Source organism: Xenopus tropicalis, chromosome 3 (assembly GCF_000004195.4).
Source record: "Xenopus tropicalis strain Nigerian chromosome 3, UCB_Xtro_10.0, whole genome shotgun sequence".
In the NCBI taxonomy this organism is placed as follows: domain Eukaryota; kingdom Metazoa; phylum Chordata; class Amphibia; order Anura; family Pipidae; genus Xenopus; species Xenopus tropicalis.
Genome location: NC_030679.2, coordinates 146,892,954 through 146,909,238, shown reverse-complemented (window position 1 = coordinate 146,909,238; position 16,285 = coordinate 146,892,954). Strand labels below are relative to the sequence as shown.

The window sequence follows — 16,285 nt, the reverse complement described above, 5'->3', positions numbered from 1 at the left end:
CTCCCGAGCACTCTGCCAGTGTCACTGCCCCACAGAGAATGTGCCGCAAGTGCAGCCGTTGCGGCTTCATCACTTACAGTTATAGCACAGGTTCAAATGCAGTAACAAATGGTCTGCTTCCCTCCTCCAGCCACACCAGCCCCAAGTGAGAGGGGAGAGAATGGCGGGACCCCTGTCGACACAGGGGAAGCAGAGTGCAAGGAGGAGAAAGAAAATGATTTGAAGGGAACAGAGAAGAGAGACATTGTGCCTGAACAGACGGCAACTGCAAGGGTATCTAATATTGTAAGATTATAATGCCTGAGACAATAAGGGTTTGCCTGGTACTATTAGATTATAATGTCTAGGCAGCCAATGACTGTAAGGGCATGGCCATTTCTATTGGATTATAATGCCTGAGCAGCCAGTGACAGTGACTTAGTTATAATGCCTGAGCAGCCAGTGACAGTAGGGCCGTTACTATTAGTTATAATGCCTGAGCAGCCAGTGACAGTAGGGCCGTTACTATTAGTTATAATGCCTGAGCAGCCAGTGACAGTAGGGCCGTTACTATTAGTTATAATGCCTGAGCAGCCAGTGACAGTAGGGCCGTTACTATTAGTTATAATGCCTGAGCAGCCAGTGACAGTAGGGCCGTTACTATTAGTTATAATGCCTGAGCAGCCAGTGACAGTAGGGCCGTTACTATTAGTTATAATGCCTGAGCAGCCAGTGACAGTGAGGGTAGAGCCATTACTATTAGTTGTAACGCCTGAGCAGCCAGTGACAGTGAGGTTTGGGCCTTTACTATTAGTTATAACGCCTGAGCAGCCACTGACAGTGAGGGTAGGGCTGTTACTATTGGTTATAATGCCTGAGCAGCCACTGACAGTGAGGGTAGGGCTGTTACTATTGGTTATAATGCCTGAGCAGCCAGTGACAGGGAGGGTAGGGCCGTTACTATTGGTTATAATGCCTGAGCAGCCAGTGACAGGGAGGGTAGGGCCGTTACTATTGGTTATAATGCCTGAGCAGCCACTGACAGTGAGGGTAGGGCTGTTACTATTGGTTATAATGCCTGAGCAGCCAGTGACAGGGAGGGTAGGGCCGTTACTATTGGTTATAATGCCTGAGCAGCCAGTGACAGGGAGGGTAGGGCCGTTACTATTGGTTATAATGCCTGAGCAGCCAGTGACAGGGAGGGTAGGGCCGTTACTATTGGTTATAATGCCTGAGCAGCCAGTGACAGGGAGGGTAGGGCTGTTACTATTGGTTATAATGCCTGAGCAGCCAGTGACAGGGAGGGTAGGGCCGTTACTATTGGTTATAATGCCTGAGCAGCCAGTGACAGGGAGGGTAGGGCCGTTACTATTGGTTATAATGCCTGAGCAGCCAGTGACATTGAAAGTAGGGCTGTTACTATTAGTTATAATGCCTGAGCAGCCAGTGACATTGCAAGTAGGGTTGTTACTATTAGTTAGAACGCCTGAGTGGCCAGTGACTTTACTACAGGCAATGTGAGCTGCCCAAACTCAGCCCAATACTGCTGTATGGCCACATGAATGGTGTTTGCCAGGGCAGATACTGTACTATGTACTGTGTGTGCCAAATACCCTATCCTTATCCTTATTTCAGACTCCCAGTCCCAAGGACACCGTGAACCCTGTTTGTAATTCAGGGTCGGAAAGAAGCAGGGAGAAGCCATCGGAACCTCCTGATCTCACTCCTGGGAGGGAGGAACCAAAGGCAGAATCAGCAGCCGCTGCGGAGACAGTTGGTATGTGTGGGGGGGCTCCTTGTCACTTATTTATATTATGGGCAATTAGAGGAACTGGCCTATGGGCCGCACCATTATCTCTCATGTTAAGAACTGGCCTATGGGCCGCTCCATTATCTCTCATGTTAAGAACTGGCCTATGGGCCGCTCCATTATCTCTCATGCTAAGAACTGGCCTATGGGCCGTGCCATTATCGAACTGGCCTATGGGTCGCGCCATTATCTCTCATGCTAAGAACTGGCCTATGGGCCGTGCCATTATCGAACTGGCCTATGGGTCGCGCCATTATCTCTCATGCTAAGAACTGGCCTATGGGCCGTGCCATTATCGAACTGGCCTATGGGCCGTGCCATTATCGAACTGGCCTATGGGCCGTGGCATTATCGAACTGGCCTATGGGCCGTGCCATTATCGAACTGGCCTATGGGCCGTGCCATTATCGAACTGGCCTATGGGCCGTGCCATTATCGAACTGGCCTATGGGCCGTGCCATTATCGAACTGGCCTATGGGCCGTGCCATTATCGAACTGGCCTATGGGCCGTGCCATTATCGAACTGGCCTATGGGCCGTGCCATTATCGAACTGGCCTATGGGCCGCGCCATTATCGAACTGGCCTATGGGCCGCGCCATTATCGAACTGGCCTATGGGCCGCGCCATTATCGAACTGGCCTATGGGCCGCGCCATTATCGAACTGGCCTATGGGCCGCGCCATTATCGAACTGGCCTATGGGCCGCGCCATTATCGAACTGGCCTATGGGCCGCGCCATTATCGAACTGGCCTATGGGCCGTGCCATTATCGAACTGGCCTATGGGCCGTGCCATTATCGAACTGGCCTATGGGCCGTGCCATTATCGAACTGGCCTATGGGCCGTGCCATTATCTCTCTGCTGTTGCAGAAAGTCTTACAATTGCATGAAAACCCGAGCAGAATAAACCCACCCCTCCCCCGTCAAATATCCCAAGTGAGCTCTGCTGAGTAGGCGTGCATAAAGAATATATATATTACTGTATATAACTTATTCTACACTCTCTTTTTTTGACAGGTGACAAACCATCAGCTGTTGCCCCTGAACCTGAAAAACCACTAGAGGGCGTCACAGAGCGAGACGGAGCATTACAGCGGCAGGAAGGGGTTGGGGAACCACAGAGAGGTCAGAGCCAAAATATATCCTCCTCATCTTCTTGGTCTCATTTTGTCACCCTGCAGGGGGTGGAGCAGGGTCACAGCTTCTACTTCTGTCTGTCACACCCTCCAGGGGGAGGGGCAGACACAGCTCCTTCTGTCTGCGTCACTGTGTCACCCTGCAGGGGGAGGGGCAGACTCACAGCTCCTCCTTCTGTCTGTCACATCCTTCAGGGGGAGGGGCAGACTCAAAGCTCCTTCTGTCTGTGTCACCCTGCAGGGGGAGGGGCAGACTCACAGCTCCTTCTGTCTGTGTCACCCTGCAGGGGGAGGAGCAGACTCACAGCTCCTCCTTCTGTCTGTGTCACTGTGTCACCCTGCAGGGGGAGGGGCACACACAGCTCCTTCTGTCTGTGTCACTGTGTCACCCTGCAGGGGGAGGGGCAGACTCACGGCTCCTTCTATCTGTGTCACCTTGCAGGGGGAGGAGCAGACTCACAGCTCCTCCTTCTGTCTGTCACATCCTTCAGGGGGAGAGGCAGACTCAAAGCTCCTTCTGTCTGTGTCACCCTGCAAGGGGAGGGGCAGACTCACAGCTCCTTCTGTCTGTGTCACTGTGTCACCCTGCAGGGGGAGGGGCACACACAGCTCCTTCTGTCTGTGTCACTGTGTCACCCTGCAGGGGGAGGGGCAGACTCACAGCTCCTTCTGTCTGTGTCACTGTGCCACCCTGCAGGGGGAGGGGCAGACTCACAGCTCCTTCTGTCTGTGTCACTGTGCCACCCTGCAGGGGGAGGGGCAGACTCACAGCTCCTTCTGTCTGTGTCACTGTGTCACCCTGCAGGGGGAGGGGCAGACTCACAGCTCCTTCTGTCTGTGTCACGGTGTCACCCTGCAGGGGGAGGGGCAGACTCACGGCTCCTTCTGTCTGTGTCACGGTGTCACCCTGCAGGGGGAGGGGCAGACTCACGGCTCCTTCTGTCTGTGTCACGGTGTCACCCTGCAGGGGGAGGGGCAGACTCACGGCTCCTTCTGTCTGTGTCACGGTGTCACCCTGCAGGGGGAGGGGCAGACTCACGGCTCCTTCTGTCTGTGTCACTGTGTCACCCTGCAGGGGGAGGGGCAGACTCACGGCTCCTTCTGTCTGTGTCACCCTGCAGGGGGAGGGGCAGACTCACGGCTCCTTCTGTCTATGTCACTGTGTCACCCTGCAGAGGGAGGGGCAGACTCACAGCTCCTTCTGTCTGTGTCACTGTGTCACCCTGCAGGGGGAGGGGCAGACTCACAGCTCCTTCTGTCTGTCACTGTGTCACCCTGCAGGGGGAGGGGCAGACTCACAGCTCCTTCTGTCTGTGTCACTGTGTCACCCTGCAGGGGGAGGGGCAGACTCACAGCTCCTTCTGTCTGTGTCACTGTGTCACCCTGCAGGGGGAGGGGCAGACTCACAGCTCCTTCTGTCTGTGTCACTGTGTCACCCTGCAGGGGGAGGGGCAGACTCACGGCTCCTTCTGTCTGTGTCACTGTGTCACCCTGCAGGGGGAGGGGCAGACTCACAGCTCCTTCTGTCTGTGTCACTGTGTCACCCTGCAGGGGGAGGGGCAGACTCACAGCTCCTTCTGTCTGTGTCACTGTGTCACCCTGCAGGGGGAGGGGCAGACTCACAGCTCCTTCTGTCTGTGTCACTGTGTCACCCTGCAGGGGGAGGGGCAGATTCAGCTCCTTCTGTCTGTGTCACTGTGTCACCCTGCAGGGGGAGGGGCAGGCTCACGGCTCCTTCTGTCTGTGTCACCCTGCAGGGGGAGGGGCAGACTCACAGCTCCTTCTGTCTGTGTCACTGTGTCACCCTGCAGGGGGAGGGGCAGACTCACGGCTCCTTCTGTCTGTGTCACTGTGTCACCCTGCAGGGGGAGGGGCAGACTCACAGCTCCTTCTGTCTGTGTCACTGTGTCACCCTGCAGGGGGAGGGGCAGACTCACAGCTCCTTCTGTCTGTGTCACTGTGTCACCCTGCAGGGGGAGGGGCAGACTCACAGCTCCTTCTGTCTGTGTCACTGTGTCACCCTGCAGGGGGAGGGGCAGACTCACAGCTCCTTCTGTCTGTGTCACTGTGTCACCCTGCAGGGGGAGGGGCAGACTCACGGCTCCTTCTGTCTGTGTCACTGTGTCACCCTGCAGGGGGAGGGGCAGACTCACAGCTCCTTCTGTCTGTGTCACTGTGTCACCCTGCAGGGGGAGGGGCAGACTCACAGCTCCTTCTGTCTGTGTCACTGTGTCACCCTGCAGGGGGAGGGGCAGACTCACAGCTCCTTCTGTCTGTGTCACTGTGTCACCCTGCAGGGGGAGGGGCAGACTCAGCTCCTTCTGTCTGTGTCACTGTGCCACCCTGCAGGGGGAGGGGCAGGCTCACGGCTCCTTCTGTCTGTGTCACCCTGCAGGGGGAGGGGCAGACTCACAGCTCCTTCTGTCTGTGTCACCCTGCAGGGGGAGGTGCAGACTGACGGCTCCTTCTGTCTGTGTCACTGTGTCACCCTGCAGGGGGAGGGGCAGACTCACGGCTCCTTCTGTCTGTGTCACTGTGTCACCCTGCAGGGGGAGGGGCAGACTCACAGCTCCTTCTGTCTGTGTCACTGTGTCACCCTGCAGGGGGAGGGGCAGACTCACGGCTCCTTCTGTCTGTGTCACCCTGCAGGGGGAGGGGCAGACTCACAGCTCCTATCTGTGTGTATGGAGCACATTTCAGATGAACCCTATATAATGATTATTTCCTTGGCCAGCAGAGGAGGTGAAGCCAGAGAGAGAAGCTGTGAAGGACACCAAAATGAACATTCAGAAGGAAGAAGTGAAGAGCAGCAATGGGAGGAAAGAAGAGAACAGACCAGAAAGACCAAGATTTATGTTTAACATCGCAGATGGTGGGTTCACAGGTAAGGAAAGCCAGTGGGGCAGACCAGACATACCTTCGCACATATCGGTTGTGTGTAAGCGGTGATGCCCCTCAAATCTGCTTGGGGTGCTACATGGGACCCCTCAGGTAATGATTTTCCATCCTGTTGCCTGCAGAACTCCATACCCTGTGGCAGAATGAGGAGAGAGCGGCCATCTGCTCCGGCAGGCTGAATGACATCTGGCATCGCCGGCACGATTACTGGTTATTGGCCGGCATTGTGGTGTATCCTTCCCTGCACCAATCACAATGTTCAATTACTGCCCTTTGTACTCAAACGCCTTTCGATCTTTACGTTGCTTTGCATGGGTGGAGGGTTCCGTGCTCCGTCCCCAGGGGCGACTGTGAACAGTTTCTGTAGTCCTATAGGCTGTGTCTCTACTAGGGCAGTGTCTGTTTCATTTGCTTAACCCTCTCACAGACATGGCTACGCTCGCTGGCAAGACATTCAGAACGATTCCCCATTCGCCATCATCAATGAACCCTTTAAATCGGAGGCCAACAAGGGAAATTTCCTGGAGATGAAGAACAAATTTCTTGCTCGGCGATTCAAGGTCTGGCTCCGCCTTTCCACTTTTTATTATTCACCTGCGCCGTTCCCCCAACAACTCACCTTGTGTTGGTCTCATCTGTCTATCTTTGCCCCACCCACTCACCTTGTGTTGATGTCATCTGCTTATGTTTGCCCCTCCCATCTATCTGAGTTTGTCCCACCCACTCAACTGTGTAATCCCAGCCATGTATCAGTTTGCTCTGCCCTTATGTTTGTCCCTCCCATCTATCTGTTTGTCCCACCCACTCAACTGTAATCCCACCCATGTATCAGTTTGCCCCACCCACTCACCTTGTGTAGATGTCATCTGCTTATGTTTGTCCCTCCCATCTATCTAAATTTGTCCCACCCACTCAACTGTGTAATCCCACTCGTGTCAGTTTGCTGTTTGTCCCTCCCATCTTTTTGAGTTTGTCACACCCATTAAACTGTAATCCCACCCATGTATCCATTTGCTCTGCCCACTCACCTTTGTGTTGGTCTCTCCTGCTTATGTTTGTCCCTCCCATCTATCTGCATTTGTCCCACTCACTCAACTGTAATCCCATTTATGTATCCATTTGCCCCACCCACTCACCTTTGAGTTGGTCTCGCCTGCTTATGTTTGTACCTCCCACTCAACTTTGTATTCCCACCCATGTATCAGTTTGTCCCACCCACTCAATTTTGTAACCCCACCCATGTATCAGTTTGCCCCACCCACTCACCTTGTGTTGATGTCATTGTTTATGTTTGTCCCTCCCATCTATCTGAGTTTGTCCCACCCACTCAACTGTGTAATCCCACCCATGTATCAATTTGCCCCACCCACCCAACTGTAATCCCACCCATGTATCTGTTTGCTCTGCCCTTATGTTTGTCCCTCCCATCTATCTGCATTTGTCCTGCCCACTCAACTGTGTAATCCCACCCATGTATCAGTTACTTTAACCCTAATCGGGTTAAGTAAAGGGGCAGCTTGGCGTGACCTGTCTCTGTTGCTCGTTCCTTAGCTGCTGGAGCAGGCCTTAGTGATTGAGGAGCAGCTACGGAGGGCAGCCTATCTCAACATGACCCAGGACCCCTCTCACCCAGCCATGGCCCTTAACGCTCGCTTCTCCGAGGTGGAATGTCTCGCCGAGAGTCACCAGCACCTCTCCAAGGAGTCCTTAGCGGGGAACAAGCCAGCCAATGCCGTGCTTCATAAAGGTACCCGAGGGGAGACTGTTAGGGGCAAATATGCTTAATGGGGCACAGATACTGTTGGTTCTGGCTACATGTTCCGCGGAAACAAAAGACTGTAGCAACGTTGTTTCATTGGTATATGTGGCCACAACCAACAGAGCAGAGAATTACACTTTCCGTTATTTATTTTATCTGGACTCTCCGTGTTATAGTTCAACCACAATCGCGAAGCAAGGTCTTGATCCCCCATTCAAGTAAACACAAGGGATTCTGGAAACTAATTCCAAAGAAAATCCCATATACATGGGTTTATCCTGTAGGCTAAACCTGCTGGGATTAGTTCCCAGAATTCCTTGTGTTTATTTGCATACGTATGAGGCGGTCTCCTCAACCTTGTTGTCTGTGTATCCCCATTGAAGGAAAGGGAGCTCCCCCTAGTGCCAATTGAAAATAACTGCAGGTTCGGCCAGGATTCGGCCTTTTTTCAGCAGGATTCTGCCGAATCCGAGTGCCTGAAGGTCGAACCAATTAATTAAAATCAATTCTTTTGCATATGCAAATTAGGATTCGGTTTGGTAGTCGGTCGAATCGTTTTACGAAGGAGTCGGGGTTCGGCTGAATCCCAAAATCGTGGATTCGGTGCTGGGGTTGACCTTTGAGTTAACGGTTAGTATGTTATAGAAAGGCCAATTCTAAGCAGTTTTTCAATTAGTCTTCATTATTTATTTATCATGATTTTTTTTTTAACTCTTTGCAGCTTTCAAATGGGGGTCACTGACCCCTGAGCTAATAAAAACCTATTGCTCTGTGAGGCTCCAGTTTTATTATTGTTACTTTATATTATTTATTTTTCTATTCAGTCCCTCCCCTATTCATATATCAATCTTTCATTCAAACTACACCCTGGTTGCTAAGGTAATTTGGATCCTAGCAACCAAATACCTGCTGAAAATCCAAACTAGAGAGCTGCTGAACAGAAATTGAAATAATTGAAGATTTACAAATAATAAACAATGAAGACCAATTGCAAATTGTCTCAGAGTATCACTCTCTACATCATACTAAAAGCTGTACAGGGCTTACTTGCACCCTGAGGCCCCTGGATCAGTTGCTTAAATAGTGGGAGCCGCGGGTGCGACCTGCCCCCCACAGAAGGGCCCCCCCAAGGTCACTGCACACCCAGACAGGGGGGGCCCCAGTCCCTTTTTAGTACCAGGGCCCAAACTGGAGAGCTGCCGAACAAAAAGTGAAATAATTAAAAAAAACTACAAATAAAAAACAATGAAGACCAATTGCAAATCGTCTCAGAATATGACTCTCTACATCATACTAAAGGTTACCGCAAAGGTAAATGACCCCTTTAGTTGCTAGTCAGAGATAAGTATCAATAGGCATTAATAGGAGGCACGAAGGTTGGGCGCTGGGATATCAAACCTAGGCTCAATGCCATTGGCTAAAAGATAGTTTGCTCCTCGTAGGAGCGCTACATCAAGTAGGGGTGCGCCCAGGCTATTGGGTTGCCAAGAGAGGCAGGGCCCGATGGGTGAGGGGGTAAGAAGGAGTCGGGGGAGAATATTGGTAACTGTATAGAGGAAAGAAGGGGCCTAGTGGAAGTCTTGTCAGCGGTTGACAGGTACCTGGTGTCTAAGCTCCTCCTCCCTTTCCAGTGCTCAACCAGCTGGAGGAGCTGCTGAGTGATATGAAGGCGGATGTAACTCGCCTCCCCGCCTCCCTCGCACGTATCCCGCCCATCGCGGCAAGACTGCAGATGTCAGAGCGCAGTATCCTGAGCCGGCTTGCAAGCAAGGGGAGCGAGAGCACAGCTCCTCCGGTGAGAGGAAAGGGTGCAGAGGGGGAGGAACCCGTTGGATTTCTGTTACAACAGAACCCAGTATCCTCATTGGCCGACGCAAAATTTGATCCCACCGTGCAGTTTAGAATTGGCTGAAAAGTGATAGTCGAGCAGTGAGGCTTATTGTACGGGAATCTGTCTCACAGGGGGATGGGGTAAAGAGACTGGAAATACACATCCCATTCTGAGTCCTTTATCTTTCTGTCTCCTACAGGTGTTCCCTCCTGGCCCTTACACCACTCCTCCCATGTTTGGGGCCACATTCCCCAGCAACCCCCAGTCGGCAGCACTCACGGGGACGAACTATAACCAGATGCCTCTCGGCTCTTTCCTGTCTGGTAAGAAACACTGCTTACAATGGGGGGGGATCAGATAGGATCTGTGCCACTGTGACAGAATGCTCTGTTATACAGATAGCTAGAATCTCAGCCATAAAGCAGGGCAGGACTGCTGCTTACAATGGGGGGGATCAGATAGGATCTGTGCCAGTGTGACAGAATGCTCTGTTATACAGATAGCTAGAATCTCAGCCATAAAGCAGGGCAGGACTGCTGCTTACAATGGGGGGATCAGATAGGATCTGTGCCACTGTGACAGAATGCTCTGTTATACAGATAGCTAGAATCTCAGCCATAAAGCAGGGCAGGACTGCTGCTTACAATGGGGGGATCAGATAGGATCTGTGCCACTGTGACAGAATGCTCTGTTATACAGATAGCTAGAATCTCAGCCATAAAGCAGGGCAGGACTGCTGCTTACAATGGGGGGATCAGATAGGATCTGTGCCACTGTGACAGAATGCTCTGTTATACAGATAGCTAGAATCTCAGCCATAAAGCAGGGCAGGACTGCTGCTTACAATGGGGGGGATCAGATAGGATCTGTGCCACTGTGACAGAATGCTCTGTTATACAGATAGCTAGAATCTCAGCCATAAAGCAGGGCAGGACTGCTGCTTACAATGGGGGGATCAGATAGGATCTGTGCCACTGTGACAGAATGCTCTGTTATACAGATAGCTAGAATCTCAGCCATAAAGCAGGGCAGGACTGCTGCTTACAATGGGGGGATCAGATAGGATCTGTGCCACTGTGACAGAAGGCTCTGTTATACAGATAGCTAGAATCTCAGCCATAAAGCAGGGCAGGACTGCTGCTTACAATGGGGGGTGGATCAGATAGGATCTGTGCCACTGTGACAGAATGCTCTGTTATACAGATATCTAGAATCTCGGCCATAAAGCAGGGCAGGACTGCTGCTTACAATGGGGGGTGGATCAGATAGGATCTGTGCCACTGTGACAGAATGCTCTGTTATACAGATAGCTAGAATCTCAGCCATAAAGCAGGGCAGGACTGCTGCTTACAATGGGGGTATCCATAAATCTATATTATGTTTTTACCCCTTCAGCTTCTAACGGACCCCCAGTTCTTGTGAAAAAGGAGCGAGAGATGGATTTGCTGGACAGAAAGGAGAGCCGAGGAGGGGAGGTAATCTGCATTGATGACTGAAGCACTTACCCCCGCCTCCCACTCGCTAAGCCAATGGGTGAAGCCCAGTATTAAGGGCGACCCAGGATGGAGGATGACAAACCGGGACTGTCTGTATAGCGCTGCCGCTTTCAGTGTCACACAGGGGGGCTACCAATCGGCCCCCTCTCCTGCTTGGTGACATACAAGTGCAATGAATCCTGTTCCCGCCCCTCCCAGAAAGGGGCCGAGCAGTGCTACCCCCTGAGTCTCCCCCGTGACCCCGCCCCCTTTCCAGTGACCTCTGTTCCCGCCGACGTTGTATACCATGTATATACTCACACACATCGCTTCCCGTATACCGCTGCCTGGCCTGCAACGCCTCGTGTGGTTCTGTCTTTCATATGGTCTGCTCCTCCCCGCCCCGTGATGTACATATAAATTATACTTTTTATTTCTGTCCGCAAGAGAACTCCGCCTCCTTTGTCCGCCGGTACTTCTTGTAACTTTCAGTATAATGCAGAGACAATTTGCAGTTGGTCGTCTTTTTTATTAGTATTGGTAGTTCATAAATTAATTTTACCTTTTTGTCCCGCAGCCGCTCCAGTTTGGAATTTCAGCTAGGGTTGCTAGGGTCCTGTTTACCTTAGCAACCAGGGAGTGGTTTGAGTGAGAGACTGATATATGAATAGGAGAGGGGCTGAATAGAAAGGTAAGTAATATAAAGTAACAATAACGATAAAACTGGAGCCTCACAGAGCTGCCGGGGTCACTGACCCCCATTTGAAAGCTGGAAAGAGTCAGAAGAAGGCGGCAAATCAAAATCTATATAAAATAAAAAATGAAGACCAATTGAAAAGTTGCATAGAATTGGCCATTCTGTCACTTTTTAAAAGTTAAAATGGTCGAGAGATATTCTGAGACAGTTTGCAGTTGGTCTTCATTTTTTGTCTCACAGAGCAATAGGTTTTTGGCTGCCGGGGTCAGTGACCCCCATTTGAAAGCTGCAAAGAGTCAGAATCTATTAAAAAAAAAATGACCAATTGAAAAGTTGCATAGAATTGGCAATTCTATAACTTTCTCTAGTACGGCCCTACCTGTCAGTGCAGACGCCATGGGTTAAGTATCCCTTCCGGAGGCAGGACAGAAGAAGAAAAAAAAACTTCTCGGCTCCTCCTTCTCCCTATAAACCAGTGCTCCTCCTTTTGGCTTCAGTTTTTTCTTCTTCTGTCCTGCTAGGAGGTTAGGACAGACTGCATTTTGCTTTATTTTATTTATTTATTTATTTATTTATTTATTTTTTTCTCTGTGGATATCTTTGGATTGCACTGGTCTATGCACACCACAGGTCTGCAGACCAAAATTCCCCACAAACGCTATCACTGTTGGGGCATCCCTGGGCTACACGCCACACCACAGGTCTGGCCAGCCTTCAGGTGTGATACTGGGGCCATTACCATCTCCCAGAGATCGGTACCCCCTACCTCTCTTTCCCCCGTTGCGTGCACAAGCAGACTGCACGGACAGGAAGGCGCCTCCAGGACGCGCGGTTTGTACAGAGGCGCGCACCACTAAGGATGCGCGCCATCTCTGTGCGAGGCGCGCGCACGAACGTAGACGCGCGTGCCGCGTCATCATAGTGCGCCTCCGATTCGCGCCATGTACTAGAGGCGCATGCGCAATCAAGCGCTCACATTAACACAGCGGCTGTACACGGGAACGGAGCTGCAGTGCTGATACAGCGATTCGGCTCCTGCCTGCTTACATGCTCATGTTATGAGGTACAAATTGTAGTTTCACTACAGTACACCTTACACTCTCCCCTACCACATGACATAAACCTATCTTACATAGGTATTACTGAGATATCTCCCAATCTGTCCCCCCTTTTACTAGATGGAGCCTAACAATCCACTGGAAGAGCTTAGGAAGGATATGGCCACTACTACACCTACATCAAAGGCCAAAAAAGCTACTGACAAGAGGGCCACCACTCAATTCAAAAAATGCAGAGTCTGTAAACACACTCTGCGCAAAGGGGAACAAGGAGAGTGCATGGACTGTGCGGAGCCAACAATAACCGCACCAGTATTATCTCCCCAACCAGATACGGCACTGACTGCGATAACTCATACTCAGAACAGTGCCAATCAAACTCAATCCACTCACATACCCATCACACCAGAACCGGACAGGGAACCTAGCCCGTCCACATCTGCAAAACCACCACAACTAGAGGACTTGTTCGATTGGATAAAATCGACTATACAGTCCACTATCAGACAGTCCTCTACGCACACTAGGAAACGCAAAGCACAGACATTGCTTGACGCTAATTCCTCTGACACGGAGCTCAGTGAACAAGATAGTGAACCAGAGGCGGGTGAAATATCAGATAGTGACTCCGATACGGATGACTCAGGAAGAGATCAACACTACCACTCTATCGCGGGGCCGGACACGGCAAAGCGACTACTACGAGACATGCTAACCACATTAGAGATCAAAGATGAGAGAACAACTGCATCCAAAGCCGACAGGGTACTGGGGATACAGGCCAAGAAGGCTAGAACATTTCCCGTCTTCAATTCCATTTCCCAATTAATCGACAACGAGTGGGCAAAGCCAGATCACCGCCTTAATCTAACACAACGCTTCCTCACCACTTATCCCATACCAGAAGAACAACAAAAACTCTGGGACAAAGCCCCCAGAGTTGACTCCGCAGTGGCCCGCCTTTCCAAAAATACGGCATTACCCACTGAGGAGGCCACTTTCAAAGAACCTATGGATAAGAAAATGGAGGTCGCCCTCAGGAAAGGCTTCACTCACGCAACAGCAATCCTCAGGCCTGCAGTAGCATCAGCAGGGTTGGCGAGGACAGCAAAGTTTTGGTGCCAGGAACTAATCAAGCACCCGCCGTCCTCACCACAAGCACTGCAGGAGGCTCTAGATCAAATTGGGGCTTCCCTAGCCTTCCTATCAGACGCTGCCATGGACACAGTACGATTAGCAGCCAAAACCAGCATGGACACGGTGGTAGCCAGACGAGCACTATGGTTACGCCATTGGTCCGGAGACACAGCCTCAAAATCCAAGCTCCTTAACCTCAAGTTCACGGGAGACACTCTCTTCGGACCCGACCTGAAACAAATAATTTCTGATGTCTCCGGGGGCAAGAGCTCCTTCTTACCCTCAGGCAAGAAGGCCAGGCCCGAACCCACCAACAGACCCTACAACAGACAGTGGAATACTCAGGGCCGTTCGTTTCGCTCCTTTCGCAACTCATCATACCGCACATCGCAAGGTAGCGGAGACACCAGGAAGAATAGACCATCCTGGTCGCAACAACACAAACAAAACAGGAAAGCGGGACCCGCAAAACCCGCCTCTACATGACTGCGCACCGAGGTCAGAGAGCGTAGGCGGACGCCTTCAAAAATTTGTGGCAACCTGGCAAACACACACACAGGACAACTGGGTACTGTCAATCATCAAAGAAGGATACAGAATCCCATTCGACAATCTGCCCCCTCGGACATTTACCCGCTCAGCCACTCCAAAGAATCCAATCAGGCAACTTGCTCTCACAAACATCGTAGAGGAGCTCCTGGCCAACAATGTAATCTCTCCAGTTCCTTGGCAGGAGCGCTACACAGGTTTCTACTCGAAATTATTCCTGGTAGAAAAGAAGGACAGTACTTTCCGCCCAGTCCTCAACCTCAAACCCTTGAACCCGTTTGTATCCACACAAAAGTTCCGCATGGAATCCCTGAGGTCAGTGAGCATGTCCATGACACCACAATGCTACATGACGACAGTGGACCTACAGGACGCATACTTACACGTCCCCATCAGGAAAGGTTCACAAAAGTACCTGAGGTTCACGGTCCAGGGAAGGCATTATCAGTTCAGGGCCCTCCCCTTCGGACTCTGTACAGCACCCAGAGTCTTCACAAAAGTGCTCAGCCCAGTTGTAGCACACCTCAGACGTATGGGAATAGCGCTCACTCCTTACTTGGACGACATCCTAATTCGCTCCCACTCCTACCAACAAGCCTCGAAAGACACACAGATCTGCATAACGACCTTGTCACAGCACGGCTGGGTGGTGAACTACAAGAAGAGCCACCTGTCGCCAACTCAGCGCATCCAATACCTAGGAATGTGGTTCGACTCCACATCTCAAACCATATCGCTACCAACCGAGAAGGTTCAAAGACTAACATCTGCAGCTCAGGACATGAGCGACCTGAGATCAACAACGGCAGAGGGGTGCCTCAAACTATTAGGTTACATGGCGGCTGCCTTGGAAGCACTACCATTCGGCCGTTTCCACATGAGAGGCCTACAAAACCATTTCCTAAGACACTGGAACAAGGATCACTCAAACCTATCACAAGACATCCCTATAACCAAACCAGTACGTCAATCCCTCGAGTGGTGGACTTGCCCACACAATCTAGCCAAGGGCAGGAAATGGACCTTACCACCATGGACAGTCATCACTACGGATGCAAGCCTCTCAGGCTGGGGGGCAATTTTCCCCCCACACACATGTCAAGGGACATGGACGGCCGAGGAGGCGAAACTGCCAATCAACGTCCTGGAAATCAGGGCCATACGAAACGCCATCTTTCATTGGTCCCCACACTTCACAGGCCAGCCCCTGCGCGTACAGTCGGACAATGCCACTGCGGTTGCCTACATCAACAAGCAGGGAGGCACCCGCAGCAGCCAAGCCATGCAAGAGGTATCCATGATACTCAATTGGGCAGAATCACACGTCCCGGCACTGTCAGCCGTCTACATACCCGGCGTCCAGAACTGGGAGGCGGATTACCTCAGTCGACAACGGATAGATCAAGGGGAGTGGGCACTCCACCCGGACATTTTCGACCTAATCGTGGACAAATGGGGATGCCCGGACATAGACATGCTAGCATCCAGGCGCAACTTCAAAGTTCCTATGTACTGCGCCAGGTCACAGGACCCGGGGGCGTCATACGTGGATGCCTTAGTCATACCGTGGACTTTCAACAAAGTCTATGCGTTTCCTCCGCTCGCTCTCTTACCTCGAATAATACGCAAGATTCAACAGGAACACACAGTGACAATTCTAATTGCCCCAGACTGGCCCAGGCGGACCTGGTATGCGGACCTTGTGACAATGTCGATAGCTCCACCATTGCGACTACCTCTCAGACCGGATTTACTGACCCAAGGTCCAATCAAACACGAGAATCCAGCAATGCTACATTTGACGGGCTGGCTATTGAAACCGACCTATGGCGGGCAAAGGGTTTCTCTAATTCAGCCATCGACATCCTGCTGAAAGCCAGAAAACCTACTACTACGAAGGTTTATTATAGAACTTGGAAAGCTTTTATGGACCACTCTGCCTCAACACACATGC

General features: G+C 51.5%; 1 protein-coding gene across 5 annotated transcripts in view; it reads left to right on the top strand.

Moving 5' to 3' along the window:
• chd3 (chromodomain helicase DNA binding protein 3) overlaps positions 1 to 11,341 on the top strand; it is a 51,725-nt gene extending 40,384 nt beyond the window's left edge. Inside the window, exons 31-40 of one of the 5 annotated variants that reach the window (XM_002940828.5) lie at positions 131 to 285; positions 1,615 to 1,756; positions 2,809 to 2,916; positions 5,662 to 5,811; positions 5,948 to 6,056; positions 6,253 to 6,385; positions 7,377 to 7,572; positions 9,216 to 9,379; positions 9,615 to 9,738; positions 10,811 to 11,341. In XM_002940828.5, the coding sequence (XP_002940874.3) occupies positions 131 to 285; positions 1,615 to 1,756; positions 2,809 to 2,916; positions 5,662 to 5,811; positions 5,948 to 6,056; positions 6,253 to 6,385; positions 7,377 to 7,572; positions 9,216 to 9,379; positions 9,615 to 9,738; positions 10,811 to 10,911 (1,382 nt within the window). In that variant the 3' untranslated portion in view covers positions 10,912 to 11,341. The remainder of the gene's footprint in view (positions 1 to 130; positions 286 to 1,614; positions 1,757 to 2,808; positions 2,917 to 5,661; positions 5,812 to 5,947; positions 6,057 to 6,252; positions 6,386 to 7,376; positions 7,573 to 9,215; positions 9,380 to 9,614; positions 9,739 to 10,810) is intronic. The other 4 variants (XM_031899554.1, XM_031899553.1, XM_031899555.1 and 1 more) reach the window with 4 other exon arrangements.
• Positions 11,342 to 16,285: the final 4,944 nt, after the last annotated feature.